The following is a 17,125-nucleotide window of genomic DNA, read 5'->3' as shown; positions in this document are numbered from 1 at the left end:
GCTAAAAATAACAAAGTGACCCATTTTTGTCATTCCTCGAAGGAAATTTCATTAATTTCTGTAGAAAAATCGCTTATAAATCCCAAGTCAATAATCAACGTGAAAATTTGCAGTTCTAGCGATGGATGTGGTGGCGTATGTGGTTGCGCTCATTCCTGTACGATACAACTTGTTATACAGCAATCTCTGAAGCGCCAACGCAAAGGTTCGACTTACGTAAATTTCGACTTACGCATAGTCTGCCGGAACGCATCTCTTACGTAACTCGGGGGATGCCTGTAATGTAAAAAAACTAATAAAATATCCCTCCGAAAGCCATAAAACCATTTTGAACCATTTATCTTAAACAAATTTCTGGGGGAGGGCCCCCAACCCTCCCGCTTCCCCTGGAGGGTATTCCATACCCCCAAACTCCCCAGTATGAGTTGCGCCTAAAACCCCCCCTAGACTTAATTCCTAGCTGCGCCCCTGATGGAGTGGCACCATTCTCAGTCACCAAGAAGAAAATATTCAAGAGAACCCCCTCTGCTGGAAAAGTCATGATTATTGTTTTTGGGACAGTGAAGGGGTCATTCTTGTTGATGTGACGCCAAGAGGGACAACCATTAATTCCGAAGCATATGTGAGGACCCTGGACAAACTCAAGAATTGTTTTTTTACTTACGTTATGCATGACAAGTATCTGGCTGAAATCTTGATTCTGCACGATAATGCATGCCTGCACCCAAGTCTCAGAGCCTGGGAACACCTTACCAAATTGGGTTGGACAACATTGCTGCGTCCACCATACAGCCCAGGTCTGGCACCGTCAGACTTCCATCTCTTAGGACCTCTTAAAGACAATTTGCATGGAAGACACTTCTATGATGACGAGAGCGTCATTCAAGCGGTGAAAACATCGCTTTACACACAGGACAAGAGTTGGTACCGGCAAGGAATACAAGGAAATTTCTTTATATTCCAATGTGATACCCACTCCTAAACAGCAGTCCGATGCAGTAGCTTATGGTGTACAAATTACTGACCCCAGAAATTGAGGTTATCATGCTGTGTATAACATTTTAGGTTGATAGAAACTTGTCCACACATGCAAGTTCCCCAAATTATATGGATTTCAATTAGCATTCAATATTTTCTATTGAACTTCTACTTACATATGAAAAGAAATGGGAAATTACAGTAATAAAAAAAATTATTTTGGGTTCCTACTTTGAAAGAATTCAATGAACTGGGCTATTTATCGGATGATGCAGCATACCGTATATGTCTGAATATAGTCCCCCCCTTTTTCCAAAAATGCCCATGGTAAAAGTATAGGGGCATTTTTTTTACTTTTCCCGAAACTGAAGCCTCAAAATTAGGGGGGGACTATTTTCAGAGGGGGACTATATTCGGAGAAATACGGTAATTCAATCACTGATTTCAGAAAACACTCGCCTAATTCCCTGAGTTTTTCCAGAAGACTGTAATTCCCTGAGTGTTTATGGTAGCAAATTATTCTTATCTCACTGGCTAGTCCACTTTCTGAAATTGATACCACAGGGCACACTCTCATTCAATTCTAATATAAAAAAAAAATCAATCCTTACAGAAACAGCTTTTATTGAATTTTTAAAACTTTCAATGAATCCATCTTCTTTCTTGTAGCCCATATACTTCTATGACATCTTCGTTCTTCATGCCGGCCTGAAATGATGAAAATAATATGATATATATTTGACACAAGCCATCATGTGTTACTTTTCTCATGATGAAAAAAAATATGCGTGTACCTGTGATGCCGTATGGATATTATTTATCTCCCTGCCTTTGAATACAAAAATAAGTCTATCAGCACCAACGCCCTGAAAAAGGCCAATTTCAATATAATAATTATAATAATAATAATATCGTTTATTTTTGTAGGCACTGGGGCCCATGAGAAAATGTAAGTACAGCTTTCTACAATTCACATTGAGATAGATAAATAAGAGACAAAAAGTAAATAAATATATATACTGTCAAATGTGAACAGTGCATATCGCCTAGTGCATGAAAAAAAAGACAATACAATTTTTTCGACAAGAAAATAAATAAATAATCGCACTTAGATATAACACACTAATTACAAAATTTAAGGTGACAAACAAAAGAAATATGAACAAGAAATATGGACATAAGAAAGTGAATATACACAAGAAATATGAACATAATAAAGTGAACATAAACAAGAAATATGAACATAAGAAAGTGAATATAAACAAGAAATATGAACATAAGAAAGTGAATATAAGCAAAAGAAGTTTAACTTGGGGTTAAGGAGGCATTCTTCAGAAACCCATATGCGTTATGTTTAAACCTATTGATATTTGTACTGCTTCTTATTTGGGCTGGGAGAGAGTTCCATATTCGTGAGGCGGTTACTATAAATGATTTGTTCATATGAGGCGTGTGATGTTTTGGATTATGGAGGTCAATGGTATGATTACGGGTAGGTATATTATGAACCTCAGATTTTCTAACGAATTTCTCGTACAAGTATGGCGGGTAACCGGTCGTTAAGACACTAAAGGCTAGAGTTATTATGTGAAGGGTGCGACGCTCTTTGTACTTAAGCCAGTTAAGGCGGTTGTAATAGTTACTAATATGGTCCCATTTTTTTAAATCGTTAATAAATCTTACAGCTGAATTCATGGCCAATTGCAGTCTATTATTGTTTGCGTTGTCTAGGTTAGTGAATAAGGCTGCACAATAATCCAGGTGAGGGAAGACTAGTGTTTTAACTAAAGAAATTCGTATGTCAGGTGTAAGTATTTCTCTGGCTCTGAAAAGTTGATGCAGTGATCCCAAAAATTTACGCCTCGCATGATGGGTTTGAGGCTTCCAGCTAAGGGTTCGATCGAATATAGTTCTTATTATCACTGCTACACTCAAGGAACACATCTTCAGAAACATACACCATAATTGGCGTAAGCAAAAATTTTGGTAAAGTCTCTTCATTTAACCATGATGTGCCACCAAAATCTCATTTAACACTTTTAGTGCGGCGCGCCGATATATCAGCTTTTAAATTATTATTGTTAAATTTGAGGACATTGAAATAAAAAAACTTATATATCAGTAAATATAAAAATGTTGTAATTATTGTCCAATTTAATCTCATCAATAAAAAAACCTGCTTAAAGATATAAAAAAAATAACTACATAATGTTTATTTTTCCTAGTTGCTACATTTTATTAAAATACCCTCCGCATTTTTCGACTGTACCCCGGGAAGGAGGATAGCACTAAAAGGGTTAAATACAGTAGATCATACATTAATAATACATTACCATGTTAATCTTTTCCAGAGAATAGTTAATACAACAGTGTGATGTATCAGCATAATTTACAGATGAGGTATAAGGCGTAAAGTAGGGTTACAGTGTGTAACTCTTTTGTTCTTTAAAGTATAATTGTATAGGATATATTTCAACAGAAAAACTGTGGGATATTTTTATTTTAGAATATTCATTCATTTCTGAAGGAATAGCAAAGCTTGGTTTTGCTAGTAGTGGCTCACGTTGCCCTGAAGGTGGCATTGGGATTATCCTACCCCACTCCTTCCATCCCTATCCTTTCTCAGGAGCCTTCGTCGGGCTCTCATTGTGGCGGTGCCTCCGATGCCTTTATTTCCCTCCTCTGTCCTTCCCCTCCTGAGGTGTGTGGGTGAAAAGCCTTGGACTTAAAGACCCAGCCCTCAGGAGTGAAACCCTGCGGGCCCACCTTGAGTGCTCGTTTCCGCTATATGTATAGGAATGTATCTTTGGAAGAATTGAAAGATTTTCCTTCTCTATAGAAAAATCTGCCCCTTCCATAGATAACATCAAATCTTGGTATCACTAGTAGTGGCCCTTGTCATCCTAATTATGGTGTAGGATTTTCCTATCCCCTCCCTTCCAACCTCTCCTCACCCCAGAGGAAGGGGCAGGCTCCTCATCGCAGCAGTGGTTCCTTCCTTTTGTTCCTTCCTCTTTACACTCATCCCCAGGATATCTATATAATGTTGTCAAAATTTCCATTGCATTATAACAATATATTTTGGATAGATCAACCTAATTTAGATGCACAATGGATATCATCTTCTGCTTGGGATAGGTTGGCAACCAAAGATAAAACTTCGGCTACTGATCATCACTCGCGGCTGAGCTTAAAGCCACCGAGTGCGTCCACCGGGTTACGGATGGTGGGTTGACCTTTAGATATAGAGGTTAGCTGCAAGATAAGCGAGTTCTCTCGTCGAATAAGCAGTCGTGGACAAAAAGCGGCGGTGTTCTGCGGGAGTATTGGGCTACCCTTGGGTAAGGTAGAACATTTAAATGATACCGAAACCAGTGAAGATACCGTGACTTGGCTGGGGGCTGCCAACAATTATGCCTCTCATTACCCGGGGGAGAGGGCAGCAGCTCTTTTTCATATGTGCGAAGGTGGAGACCCTACTGGTCGGTACAGCGACACACATCATTTCACCACGGGCGTGGTAACATTTACTTTAACAGCTGTAGTACTGTGATGTGGAAGGCAAGGGGAAACCACATTATCATCCTGAGGAGTCGCAGCTACGCCACTCAATTTATATAATGACATGATGGAATTCTCTCAAGTAAAATATTCCAGAGGTAAACTAGTCTCCCATTCGGATCTCCGGGCGGGGACTACTCGAGAGGGTGCATCGGTCAAAGGTGATAGAATGTTAAGGATAGGAACATGGAACGTTAGATCTCTTTGTACTTGCGGTAGGCTTGAGAACTTGAAGGTGGAGATGCGAAGAATGAACCTCGACATATTAGGCATCAGCGAAATGAAGTGGCCCCAAGAAGGAGACTTTTGGAGTGGAAGCTACAGAATGATACACACAGGATCGCTAAAGGGTAATGCTGGAGTAGGCATAATGCTTAGAAAGAGTGCCGGGATGCATGTTAAAAGCTACCTGCAGTTTAATGAAAGGATAGCAATGGTGAAGATAGATACTAAACCCATAGCTACTGTAGTGGTGCAGGTTTACATGCCTACATTAGATTATGAAGATGAAGAGGTAGAAGATGTCTACCAAGATATAGCGGAAGTTATCAAGCAGGTAAGAGGGGAAGAAAATCTTATTATTTTAGGTGACTGGAACGCTGCCGTCGGCGAAGGTCAAGACGGAACAATATCTGGGAAATATGGGTTGGGTAACCGAAATGAAAGAGGAGAAAGGCTACTTGAATTGCCAACACTTCATTCAAAAATCCCCTGCGAAGAAGATACACGTGGAAGATGCCAGGAGACCTTAGAAGATTCCAAATTGACTACATTCTAGTGAAAAAAAGATTCAGGAACCAGGTGAAGGACTGCAAAAGTTATCCAGGGGCAGATATCAATAGTGACCATAACTTAGTTAAGATGAAATGCCACCTTAAATTTAAAAAATTGAAGAAAGCCGTGAAAAACATATGTCAGGTTGAAAAATTGAAGGAGGTTCAGCAGCAACTGGCTTTTAAAGAAGCTGTAGAAAAGAGAATAGGGGAGGATACGACCAATAAACCAGTGGAAGAGAGTTGGAAAACCATTAGAAGTGGTCTGCAGGCAGCAGCTGAGGAAGTTCTTGGTGAAAGAATAGTCGTTATGAAAAAACCATGGACCATGCAGGAAGTTTTAGATCTCATTGAAGAAAGAAGAAAATACAAGGCTGCAAAAACAGAGGAAGGACAGATTTGTTACAAGAGAATAAGGAACGAAATATGTCGTAAAGCACGGCAGGCTAGATAAATGTAGATGAAAAATATTTGTGAAGACGTACAAAACAATCTTAAACATGGAAAAGTAGAGGCTGCCTATACGATAGTGAGGAACAACTTTAAGGAAAGGGGCGTAAGATGTAATGCCCTTAGGGACAAAAATGGAGAACTAATGATTAAAAACGAAGACAAAGGGAAGAGATGGAAGGAATATCTGGAAGATTTGTGCAAAGGAAGCAGCCTAAGAACAAATGCTATCAAAAACGAGAGGGAAGTGGCAGCCCCAATTTTAAGATCAGAATATGATGCGGCTGTAAGAGACCTTAGGATAAATAAAGCGTCTGGCATTGATGATATTCCCGCAGAGCTAAGTAAAAATGCAGGAGAGAAGACGTTGAACCAGCTATACAAAATCATTAGTGAAATGTATTCTACAGGTGGGATACCAAAGGACTTTGAGAGGAACATTAAAATCCCTATTCCTAAGAAGAAAAGAGTGGAAAAGTGCGAAGATTTTAGGACCATAAGCCTAACTACACGTGCGTCGAAGATACTGACAAGGATCATCTATAGAAGAATAGAACGAAGAGCAGAATAGTTCTTAGATGAGGACCAATTTGGATTCAGAAAAAACAAAGGCTCAAGGGAAGCAATATTGGCCCTTAGACTGCTCATAGAGAAGAGAATGGAAAAGAACAAGCCAACGTTCGTTGCGTTCGTGGACTTAGAGAAGGCATTTGCCAACGAGGATTGGAGCACAATGCTTGGAATCCTAAAGGAAATTGGGGTTCTTTAAAATGACAGCAGAATCATTCACAGTTTATACAAAAACCAAATAGCAGTGATAAAATCAGGGCCCAGCTATGAAGAAGCAAGAATTAGGAAAGGAGTGCGACAAGGCTGTACATTGTCACCTGTAATTTTCAACGTTTACATTCAGAAAGCCATTAATAAAATCAAAGAAAAGGCATTGGGAGTGAATATCCATGGAGAAAAAATTAGCATGCTAAGATTTGCCGATGACACAGCTGTTATAGCAGAAACAGAAAAGGAATTGAAAAATATCCTGGTTAATATGGGTAGGGTAATGGGTGCATATCAACTGAAAATATGCACAAAGAAAACCAAGATATTAGTTTGCAGCAGAAGAGAAGACGTCAAGACTAACATTAAAATAGGGAAGCAAAAACTGATAGTGGTGGATGAATTCGGTTATTTGGGAAGCAAGATAACTAGTGACGGGAGAAGTAAGAAAGAAATTATCAGCAGAATAGCTCAGGCGAAGAGAGCATTCCACCAAAAGAGAGACCTGCTTACAGCAGGAAACTTAAATATGGAAGTAAAGAAACAATTTATAAGAACCTACATTTGGAGTATGCTCCTATACGGAAGTGAGGCATGGACAATGACCGCAGCGGAGAAAGCAAGGAGGAAGTCCTAAGAAGAGTAGGAGAGAAGAGAAGCCTCATGAAAACCTTAACAAGAAGACGGAACAACCTTATGGGCCATACCTTGAGACATGATGGCCTGATGAAGACAATCGTCGAGGGACAAGTGGAAGGCAAGAATGGAAAAGGAAGACCTCGAACAAAATATATGGAACAAGTAAAGAAGGATGTGAAAGAGAAGAAATATGTAGGTACGAAAATGAAAAGGAGACTTCGTTGATTTCCACAGATTTATTTTGTCCGTACGACATGTTTCGAACCATAGAGGTAATTATCAAGTAATAGTAGTGAAGTAGTAGGCACTTGATAATGATCTCTATGGCTCCAAACATGTCGTACGGATGAAATAAATCTGTGGAAATCAACGAACTCTCCTTTTCATTTTCGAGTATTAATTTCCACATAGTAGAGCCTAATACAATTGAACGAAATATGTAGGTGTGTTAAGATAAGCTGATAGGAGAACTGAGTGGAGAGCTGCATCAAACCAATCCTAGGATTGTTGACCAGTGATGATGACTGATCATCAATATCTTTCTTCCTATAATCTGACCCTTGGCATCCTGTGAAGTGCTGTGGCCTCACCTCCTTGCCCATCTACAATTCTGTATCAGAAATCCAAAAAGTATTTTTTCGGATCATTTGGAACTCATGCAAAAATTATATGCCACAGGAATTATTTCCAAATTAATGTATGGTTCCTTTACAATTTCCTCTACAATTTTCTCCCTGATGTTCTCTTAAATTCTCTGACATCCAAAATTTCAAAATTCCCTGTCAATTTGAGATTTCCCCAGTTTTCCCAGACTGTCACCACCCTGATCAATGCTTGCATATTTCACACCTGCTACATGAACCGCAGTCCCATAGAAATTTTTCCTTGGCTCACGTTGGGTCCCCAGATTTTCACAGTAGATATGGTTCTTTGATATATGAGCTACCATTATCATAGTTCTTTTTGCTGAAGATATATGTAGTTCATTAAAGGCATTCTCACAAAAAATTTCATGGACATCTCAGTTTCATTATAATAAATGATAGGCTAATTATTATAAAATAATAATAGCTAGTGTACGCAGGCTCACTTACCACATGACTACAATATACTTCTTTCAGCCTGCTCATTGTAACAGCCGTCTTAATCTGCATGTGAGTTTCTATTCCATCCTAGAACAAAATTGTAAAATGTCACAGTAATCCTCATGAAAACATTGGTTGAGTTTTCAGCAATTTATAAGTTAAGATATTTTTTATAAAGATCTAATTTTATTCATAATCATGAACCTGGGATACTCCATAGTAAGAACCACATAACAGTGGCGGCTCGTGAGTCAAATGCTAGGGGGGGCGCACTCCACCGGGGGGTCATAATTTTTTAATATTTCGTGTATTTTATTAAGTTTTTACGGCAATCTAGGAATTAAATTTTGTGATGCCATATGTTCCGTTTTTTTCAACAAAAATACCTAGTTCTCCTAATAAGGCTTGATTAATAAATACTAAATGCAGAAGACTCTCGGTCATACGGATCGGCTTAGTCCGGACTCTCGATTATACTGATCAATGATCTTGAAGAATAAAAATATATTTGCTGCGATATTATGCAAATACAAACGAAAATACGTTTTAGCGCCTACATTCTTCGTGCGGATATGCCCGCAATACACTTCTGTTGTTCGCTTTGCAATCATAATGCGTTATTTGTCAAATCTATACAACATTTGCAATGATTTAGGTAGCAATGACACTTATAACACCTGAGGAGGGAGGGGAGTGTCACAGACTTCCACTAGGCAAAAAACACTACTAGAATGCGCGCGCTTTGCTATTGCAGATGTACACTTTGATGGCGGTGTTCGCGTTGTTTCTTGAATACAGTATGATTTAAAATCCATAATTAAACATTTCTCACACATTTTTAACATAATCTGAAATACTCACATGCCTTTAGTTATATTGCAGAAGTCCATCCTTCTTTCCTTTTGTCCAGCAAAGTGATCAATTACAAGTTCGTTGAAATCAGCGCCGGACAACAATTTCTTTCCCATTGAACGCATGGCAAGGGCACTAGTCTATAAATAAACAAGGGACGACACAAAATAGGCCGACGAAAAATACGACCAAAAAGAACAAGGTGCCTGGACACAGAATTGGGACAATTTTTCCCTATATTTCCCTAAAAAAACGAGCACTGTTGATTAATTCAAAATTGTCTTCTTGAATGTACACACAGCGCTAAGAAACTTCTTAATCGGCAATTACGCACAGTTAACTCCTCGAAAATGATGTCTGAACTCATTTCACTCCGTTCCTTCCGAGAGTCTTGCCGTTACTATAAGGACGACTCAAGGGAGATAGAAGTCGTGGTCCACTAATGCTGATTCAGCTGACGGACGAATTTAAGGTCAGCAAAGGCATTCAAACAAACAAGGACGTCACGGACCATCTCCTTGAGTCTAAGATTCATATGTGGCAAACACACGAGACGCCAACGGGTCGCATTTGGAATAACCATGTCTTCGAAATCATTGCCATGATATAATAGAATATAAATTCTAGATCGTAAAAGACGACGACTCTGAGCCACAGATAGGAGTTGTAAGGATCTCCGCACTGATATGAACTCTTCGAAGCCATTTAAATCAGACCGAAGTGGACATTTTCCGTCAGACAGCTACCGCTCTGCCGCTGAGGAATTAGGTGAACATGAACTAAAAAAACAAGGACGGCTAGAAAAATGATGAACCTACACACAAAAGGTGCGTTGTACGCGGCACTTCTTGACAGTCATCGAATGACTCTATTTAAAGTCACGTTTTACGGGTTAAATCATGTTTAATCCTTCACCCTATCACGCACGTGCCTATTTCTTAAATTATAAATCAGTGGGGAATGTTAACTGATTTTTTCTAATACTGCAGGTCTTTTGATAAATTTATCTGAAAAATAGGTACCGCATTTATAAACATCGGGAAGATATGAATACATTGTTCAGGCCTAAACATTATAATATTAGTTTCCCCAAGGTTCTTGAAATCCGTAATCATAATAGAACTGTGGCAAATACTCGAGAATGGTTTTCCTACATCAATACGGCCTTTAACTGGTTGGATTTTATGTGTTCCGGAATTCAAACACCAAAAAACGCAAGCATAATGGGATAATTTATTTTCTGTAGCAATACCTACCAGTAATTAAAAATTAAAATCGTATAACTACACCCAGTACAGTGATCATTCTGATTCCGTACGTCCCTTTTCTGTGGCAACACCAAGTAGACGCCAGATTATACGCCCGCCGGCCTGCGCAGCGATGTCAACTCACACGTCGCTCTGCGCATTTTCGGACGACGTCCCAAGACTTCCATAAGACACAACGTTAGACGCGTCATAGCACCAGCGGCCCCCACCACTACCACTCTCCATATAACTGCATGGGGATGGATTGGGACGTTCTGGCCAGCGCCCTACGGCTACAAATACGAACTTCTCGCGCTATTTCTTTTCGTATTTTTCCAACACTTTCGATGTATGGGACTGAAAAAACACTTTGATTAATCAGATGTATAATTATAAATTAATAGATTTTTATTATTTTTACTTTTTCAAATATTTGGGAGGGGCGGCGTCCGAGAGTCCTTATGGGCAAGCCGCCACTGCCACATAAGCAACAGTTAACCTGAGTCCAGTTGAATGGAATGAGAAGGTATGAAAATACCTAAATGCAATGGGACTAATTTCAACTGGTGGAAATTATATGAGGGACTGAGGCATGATACTCAAGGCTGTTAAAATTTATTTAGGAGGAGGTGATACTATACATTGTCAATTAAAACTCAACAGAGCCGGCCTTAGGGCGGGGCGACCGGGGCGACTGCCCCGGGCCCCGCGCTTTGGGGGGCCCCGCGTTCGTGAAAAAAAATTAAAATATACGATAGTTTGAAAACGCAATTTCAACTATTACTGTATTGTTAAGTCCGTGCAAGACAAAAAATAATATTATGAAAAAGGAATAATAATGCAGTAATTTAAAGTAAAAAGCGCGCTTTTTATGTTTATTTTACGTTGTAATTTTATGAATAAATATAATTATAAATTTAATTTGTATTATACTATTTTGAACTCAAAGGCGTGATGGTATCATAACGGCGTAATTACGAAGTCTAAATTTGGGAGGGGAACACATACTTAGCCAGAGAGTGGTAGGGATTCAAAATGCTCGAGTTTGTAGATGGGGTATAGAGTTTAATATTTTAAGTGAAGGGCCCCGCACTGAAGGTTCGCCCCTAGCCCCGCACCTGCTAGCGCCGTCACTGAAACTCAACATGGATCCCCTTGCAGTTGCAAAGAAAAAGAATGTGGTTTAGAGTGAATGTGATGAGATAATAACTAGCATCATTTAATAATAAATAATTATGTAGCTGCTTTTTTGAAAAAAAAAGGCCGGGAAATGAAAGACTAAATGAACCAAACAATTTGAAGTGGATACAGTTGAGCACCCCTAAATAAGAATTCCTTAATGTGGGAACACCCATAATCTGACTATATTTCTAATGCATACTTGTGGGAAAAATATTTTTTTGCTGAATAATTGCAGTTATTAATTCAGACGCAGCTACCTTCAAAACACTTTATTGCCAAGAAGGAACCTGCAACATGCCCTGCCAATGCAATGCAAATTCATCTTGACTTATGCCGGTGGGACTTGAACATTTTTAGGCCTCTAGACAGATTGGATGAAAGACTGGCATGAGTATCACAAGACATAATATTTTATCTTTATCATGCATTGCAAAAATGATCAAAATATTATAAGAAAGTACTGTGCGACAAAGAGCGCAATTCCAAAAAAAATAAAGACGTAGCTACTTATAGCATTGCGGTGCCACCTTACTGCTGAGATGCTATAGTGTGATTTGGCAGAGGCAGTAGGAGATGGACTGGTATAAGTGGGTAGAGTTTGTTTGCTATGAGGTAGCCATTGCAAAGAAACCCTTTCTCAAGGAGCAAGAATCTTCTCCCACACTTCACTTCACAATCACCTTCCCGATACATCGACTGATAGTCGCACACATAGAACCCATGAAGGCACCTAGCATTGACATAGTTGACTGCGAAGATAGAGGACATCTCATTGAATGATATTAAACACAGTGTGCATTAATTGCAAGGGAAAATGGATACATTAAAATATTAATTTATTTTATTTACCTCTTAATAATATTTAATGCTTGATATTTTACTATATATTGATTCATTTATATTACAGCATTCTTACCAAAGTGCTGTTTTATGATATGACCTACTGGTTCTGTATGGCTCTCTTTGTATGTTAAAAACAATTATAAGCACCCTACCAAAGCAACTTACTGAGTAAAGCCATTGCACCTGGGTAACGTGTCGTAACAGGTGTTTGGACTAAGAATTCACATCAATACTGAATGGGCTCGTGAATTCATTGTAAGATTTAAATAGTGTACTCAATATTTCTTTACATGTAGCCCTATTGAACTCATTGCATTATATTTGTAAGCATCAGAATCTGATCACAAATTTTATTAACCCTTTCGCTGCGGCTTACTATCCGGTAAGATACTCATCACATGTGGTGGAAAAGAGAAGGCCTTCATGGCGTGCGATAGGAAGAAATAAATGGAATGTTCACAGCAGTCTACTGTCTGAATCAGTGGCATAACTAGGACTATGCTTTGGGGGGGATGGGATAGCCTGGGGTGGTGATCCCCAATTTTTTGAAAAATAACATGCCTGGAAATACATTTCACATCATTTTCGCACTAAAAAATTAACTTTAAGCAGAAGCAGTAATTAAATGTCAAAACTAGACAATAGTTTTAGATATTTTTTTTTAATTTCTCTGAGGCTTTGGGAGGGATTTATCCCCCTCGTTCCCCCCAAGTTACGCCACTGGTGTGAATGTACCAGGTACGTTCACAGCAGCAAAAGGGTTGATGAAATAAACGCTTATGGGAATAATAACAGCTGATTAGGCACATTACCAGAAATCCAATCTAGTGTGGTACATGCATTGCCAATAAGTACTGATAATTTGCTTCCAATTCACATATCAGAAAACTATACTTTTCTTTAAATCAGCAATATATTTTGTTGGAACAGTGATAAAAGTTAAATTCAGGGGATAATATTATGAAATGAAACTATGTAAAAGAAATGGAGTGTCAGAGGATTAGTGCTCCTGGAATAGTGATGCATAACGTGCAGTCGCCCCCAGGGAAAAAATTTCTGGGATAGTTTGTTGAACAGCCTGACCTTGTATGTCTGATACTATAGAAGCTTCGTTATTAGGATTCCTTTATTCAATTTAGCATTAAGGTATTGATAAGCAAATGTATAAATTTCAGAAAAAATACTGAACTTATGCAGAATTTGCCATTAAAAAGAAACAAAAAGTGAGCTGAGGCCACATACAGCCAGAAATTTTGAGTGACATGCAGATTACCTACATGCTCAATATTATAAGAATTTGTTGTCAATTTGAAGCACTGCAAAAACATATATATCTCATCAAATAAACTGTAATTTTTGTCGCTGCAAATCTTTAAGTTTTAGTCATCATTGATTACTACTGAAATAGTCATCAGAATTAAGGAATAGGTATCAGTTGCAGTATATAGGAATACCTACTTCACCTCGGCATTTTAGAAACATGGATTTGGGAGGAATGTGTGCATATAAATTAGTCTAGCCTCCCAACTCTTCAATAAAGTGATAAATATCCTCCCCGTAAAGGCGAGAGAAGAACCAATTGGACTAGCGTATTTGTTAGCATTTTAATGCCTGCACGGCCATCGTTTGTAGGGCACCTTCTTTAGAGCAAGATTGTAACCCGGTGCAAGACAAAACATGTTATTTTGGTCTGGAAACGGCCCTGAACTAGGGCAGGGCAGAGAGGGCACATGCCCCTTGCGGCAGATTTCAGGGAGCGGCAAAATTTGAAAATTTTATTGAAAATAGTTATTTAATTTTTCTAATTAAATTATTTAACAATGATTATTCATTTGTAAACAAATAATTATTTTAATAACACTTCTCGATAGCAAACATATGGTGTACAATTTCAATGACCGCATCTCAAAAAAATAGCTTACGGATGAAAAATATTTTTGTGGTGGGGGAGGGAGAGGCGGCAAACTGATCTTTGCCCCCCGACTAAACTCCTAGTTCCGGCCCTTGTCTGGAAGGTGCAAAATTTCCCGTCATGGTTAAGGTTCGGGCCTGATGAGACTCAAAAATATCTGTTATGATATGGTTCCGCAACGAAATTATCCGTTCGGATGTAGTCCCGGACCGAGTTTCGATCGAAACAAAATTACTCGATATTATGAAGTTTCGGTCTGAGGCGGGAAAATTTAATACGTAAAAGTTTATCTTTTGAATCACCCGTTGAGCCAATAAACGGAATCGATGAGGTACAAATGATTAAAGATAATGATCCCATGTAGGTTTTTTGTTTTGTTCGACTGGTACTTTGTACCGCTTTATTTCTCCCGGCATTGGGCTATCTACCTTTTCGCGGCTGTTTTGAAGATTTTTGGTTCTGCGCCACAAGTTCGAAACCTTAAAATATCGTACCTTTCTTATCTCTCTGTACCGTGTCGCATCCCTGCCATAAAGGACACCGAATAGATGTAAAAACTATTCGGATAAGGAAGTCGTCGCCATAGAATGCCTGACCGCACCATAGAAACACGAATTAAGGTGGCGACATGGACCGGATCAATTGCTCATTAAGACTAATTTTGGCGACATTAAGCATATAGCATATCTTGCGAGCCACGCTAGACCTCGAGCCGAAACAATGCCAATCAGGAATGCATATATGAGTCAATATAGGCAATATCTGCTACTTAGAGGGGATTGTAATATATGAGCTAATTAAACTTACGTCACTTATCAATTTTAGCAGTATATGCTGAGAATTGGTTTCCGCCACAGCCGCGTCAGCCTCACTCCCCTATAAAAGGTAAAATCATTATTTTACATAGGTATTAATTGTATATAATAATTTTTGAAGAGCATCATGGTATCACACGGAATATGCACTTCCTTTCAATGATATACCTTGTGCATGGTGAAAGTTGTTCGGGAAACTAAAACGGATACACCAGGTTCGTAAAAAGTTTCGGAACGGTTCGGGAACAGACTGAAGCAATCAGTGGGAAACGAAGGAAACACGGTAAGACGCTGGAAGGCAACGAACGTACTGAGACGATGCCAGGAGAGATGGGAGTAAGGTTGGAGGGGAGGTGATCTCCTTGCCTTCCCCTCCCGTTTCAACGCTATACCGCTGCATGTTTTTGGCGTTGCAGTCGCAACTGGGCGCTTGAATCCAGTGAATTCCCGCGGATTCGCAGCAGACGTGCAGGGGAACCCGAAATGGCGAATGACCTTGGCGAACATTTTGACCGGGGCGGAAGGCGGACTGTCCCCCCCTCATTCAAATAAACAATTTGAAAGATGGTAATTCTACAGGTGGCTCTCCAATGCAACTTTCTGTTTCACTAGATCAACAAAAATGTTTTTAGATAGCTGAAGAAAATCATAAAGCCATTAAGGATGAATATGACTGAAACTTTGTTTTTCCACAGAATTTCCATTAAAAACGGCAATGGTTTCGACGGTTAATGCCATCTCCTGGCGAGGAATACATTGGGGCATCATCCTATATGCTAGACATACAAACTACAGGGAGTGGGGTGGAGGGGTTGTAGAGGTGGGTGGGTGTAGATGGAGGTTTTTCCTGCCTATTTCATGAGGATCCCAAACACTGGCAGCGTATTCCAAATGGTAACGAGGGAGAAGTAGCTAATTTCTCTCACTTCGTCGACGCACTTTCCTAGTATTTTTCTAACAAATCTCCTGAGGTTTCCAACCATGAATGTCGTTTTTTGTAATGACGTTATTATTCATCAGTCATTGAAAAACAACATACAAGGTTGGAGACCCCTGAAGATGCTGCCATTCACTACGCAGGACCGTGGAAGTCTTCACACCAACTCTGTGGAGGACATTTCAAGCGCAACACTTCGTCCGTCGAGTGTCGCCGTCGCTTACAGGAATTCCTTTAACCATTTAACTTACCAGTACTGATAAATTACATTTTTCGGTGTATAGTAAATCGTCTGCAATATTAACTTGAGGCATAGATGGGAGGCAATGTTTTTGTCTACTCCTGGCGCATAGTTGCTAAATCTGTTTCAATATGGTGGCTAAAAAATGCGGTGCTACCGAAGAATGATGAAGATAAAATGGATTGACCGTGTGAGTAACCAGGAAGTGCTAAGGAGAGTGGGAGAAAAGAGAAGCCTCCTAAAAACATTAAGCAGAAGAGGAGACAACTTAGTTGGCCACATTTTGAGGCACGATGGTCTGATGAAGACAATCATTGAAGGACAGGTGGAGGGGAAAAAGGGGAAGGGACGGCCCCGAATGAGTTATATAGGACAGGTTATAAAGGATGTAAAAGAGAATAAATATGTAGCTATGAAGAGATTAGCGGATAGGAGAGAGAAATGGAGAGCTGCGTCAAACCAATCTTAGGATTGTTGACTAATGATGATGATGAAAACGGAAGTGAGGTTCATCATCGTTCTTTAATCATAAATATCCGCCTTAAATGGCCGATAAGGTAATCTGAAAAAATACATAGTATACGTTGATTATTTGATCGCCATATTGTTGTTTTTGAGGTAGCCTTTTCGCGGAAAATCTTGAGAAATAAAATATTGAAATGAGGGACGACTACGTTCCGCCATAAGAGCAATGTAATTTGAAGATGAAATTCACGATTTTCAAATCCAGTTATAAGCGCTAAATGGCCGATGACCCCAATTATTTTTTCACAGATAGACTAAGGCATCATTTCTGTTCAATTTATGAAAATATCAAGCTATTTTTTCGGAGG

General features: G+C 39.2%; 1 protein-coding gene across 1 annotated transcript; it reads right to left on the bottom strand.

The window, feature by feature from the left end:
* Positions 1-1,585: 1,585 nt before the first annotated feature.
* On the bottom strand, positions 1,586-15,411 carry LOC124171739 (small ubiquitin-related modifier-like). The gene is made up of 5 exons (XM_046551016.1): positions 15,283-15,411; positions 15,107-15,175; positions 8,273-8,350; positions 1,773-1,844; positions 1,586-1,686 (listed from the first exon to the last, which is right to left on the bottom strand). The coding sequence occupies exons 1-5, from the start codon at positions 15,289-15,291 to the stop codon at positions 1,621-1,623; spliced, it is 294 nt and encodes a 97-aa protein (XP_046406972.1). The 5' UTR covers positions 15,292-15,411; the 3' UTR covers positions 1,586-1,620.
* Positions 15,412-17,125: the final 1,714 nt, after the last annotated feature.

The sequence above is a fragment of the Ischnura elegans genome, chromosome X, assembly GCF_921293095.1.
Source record: "Ischnura elegans chromosome X, ioIscEleg1.1, whole genome shotgun sequence".
NCBI lineage: Eukaryota > Metazoa > Arthropoda > Insecta > Odonata > Coenagrionidae > Ischnura > Ischnura elegans.
The sequence above is the reverse complement of the archived record's forward strand: the minus strand, read 5'-3'. Positions and strand labels throughout refer to the sequence as shown.

Coding starts and splice junctions, on each gene's coding strand:
- LOC124171739 (XM_046551016.1), bottom strand. Junction 8,351..15,106: donor TGCTAAAATTGATAAGTGAC/GTAAGTTTAATT, acceptor ATTTTGTTCTAG/GATGGAATAGAAACTCACAT. Junction 1,845..8,272: donor AAGTATATTGTAGTCATGTG/GTAAGTGAGCCT, acceptor GGCCTTTTTCAG/GGCGTTGGTGCTGATAGACT.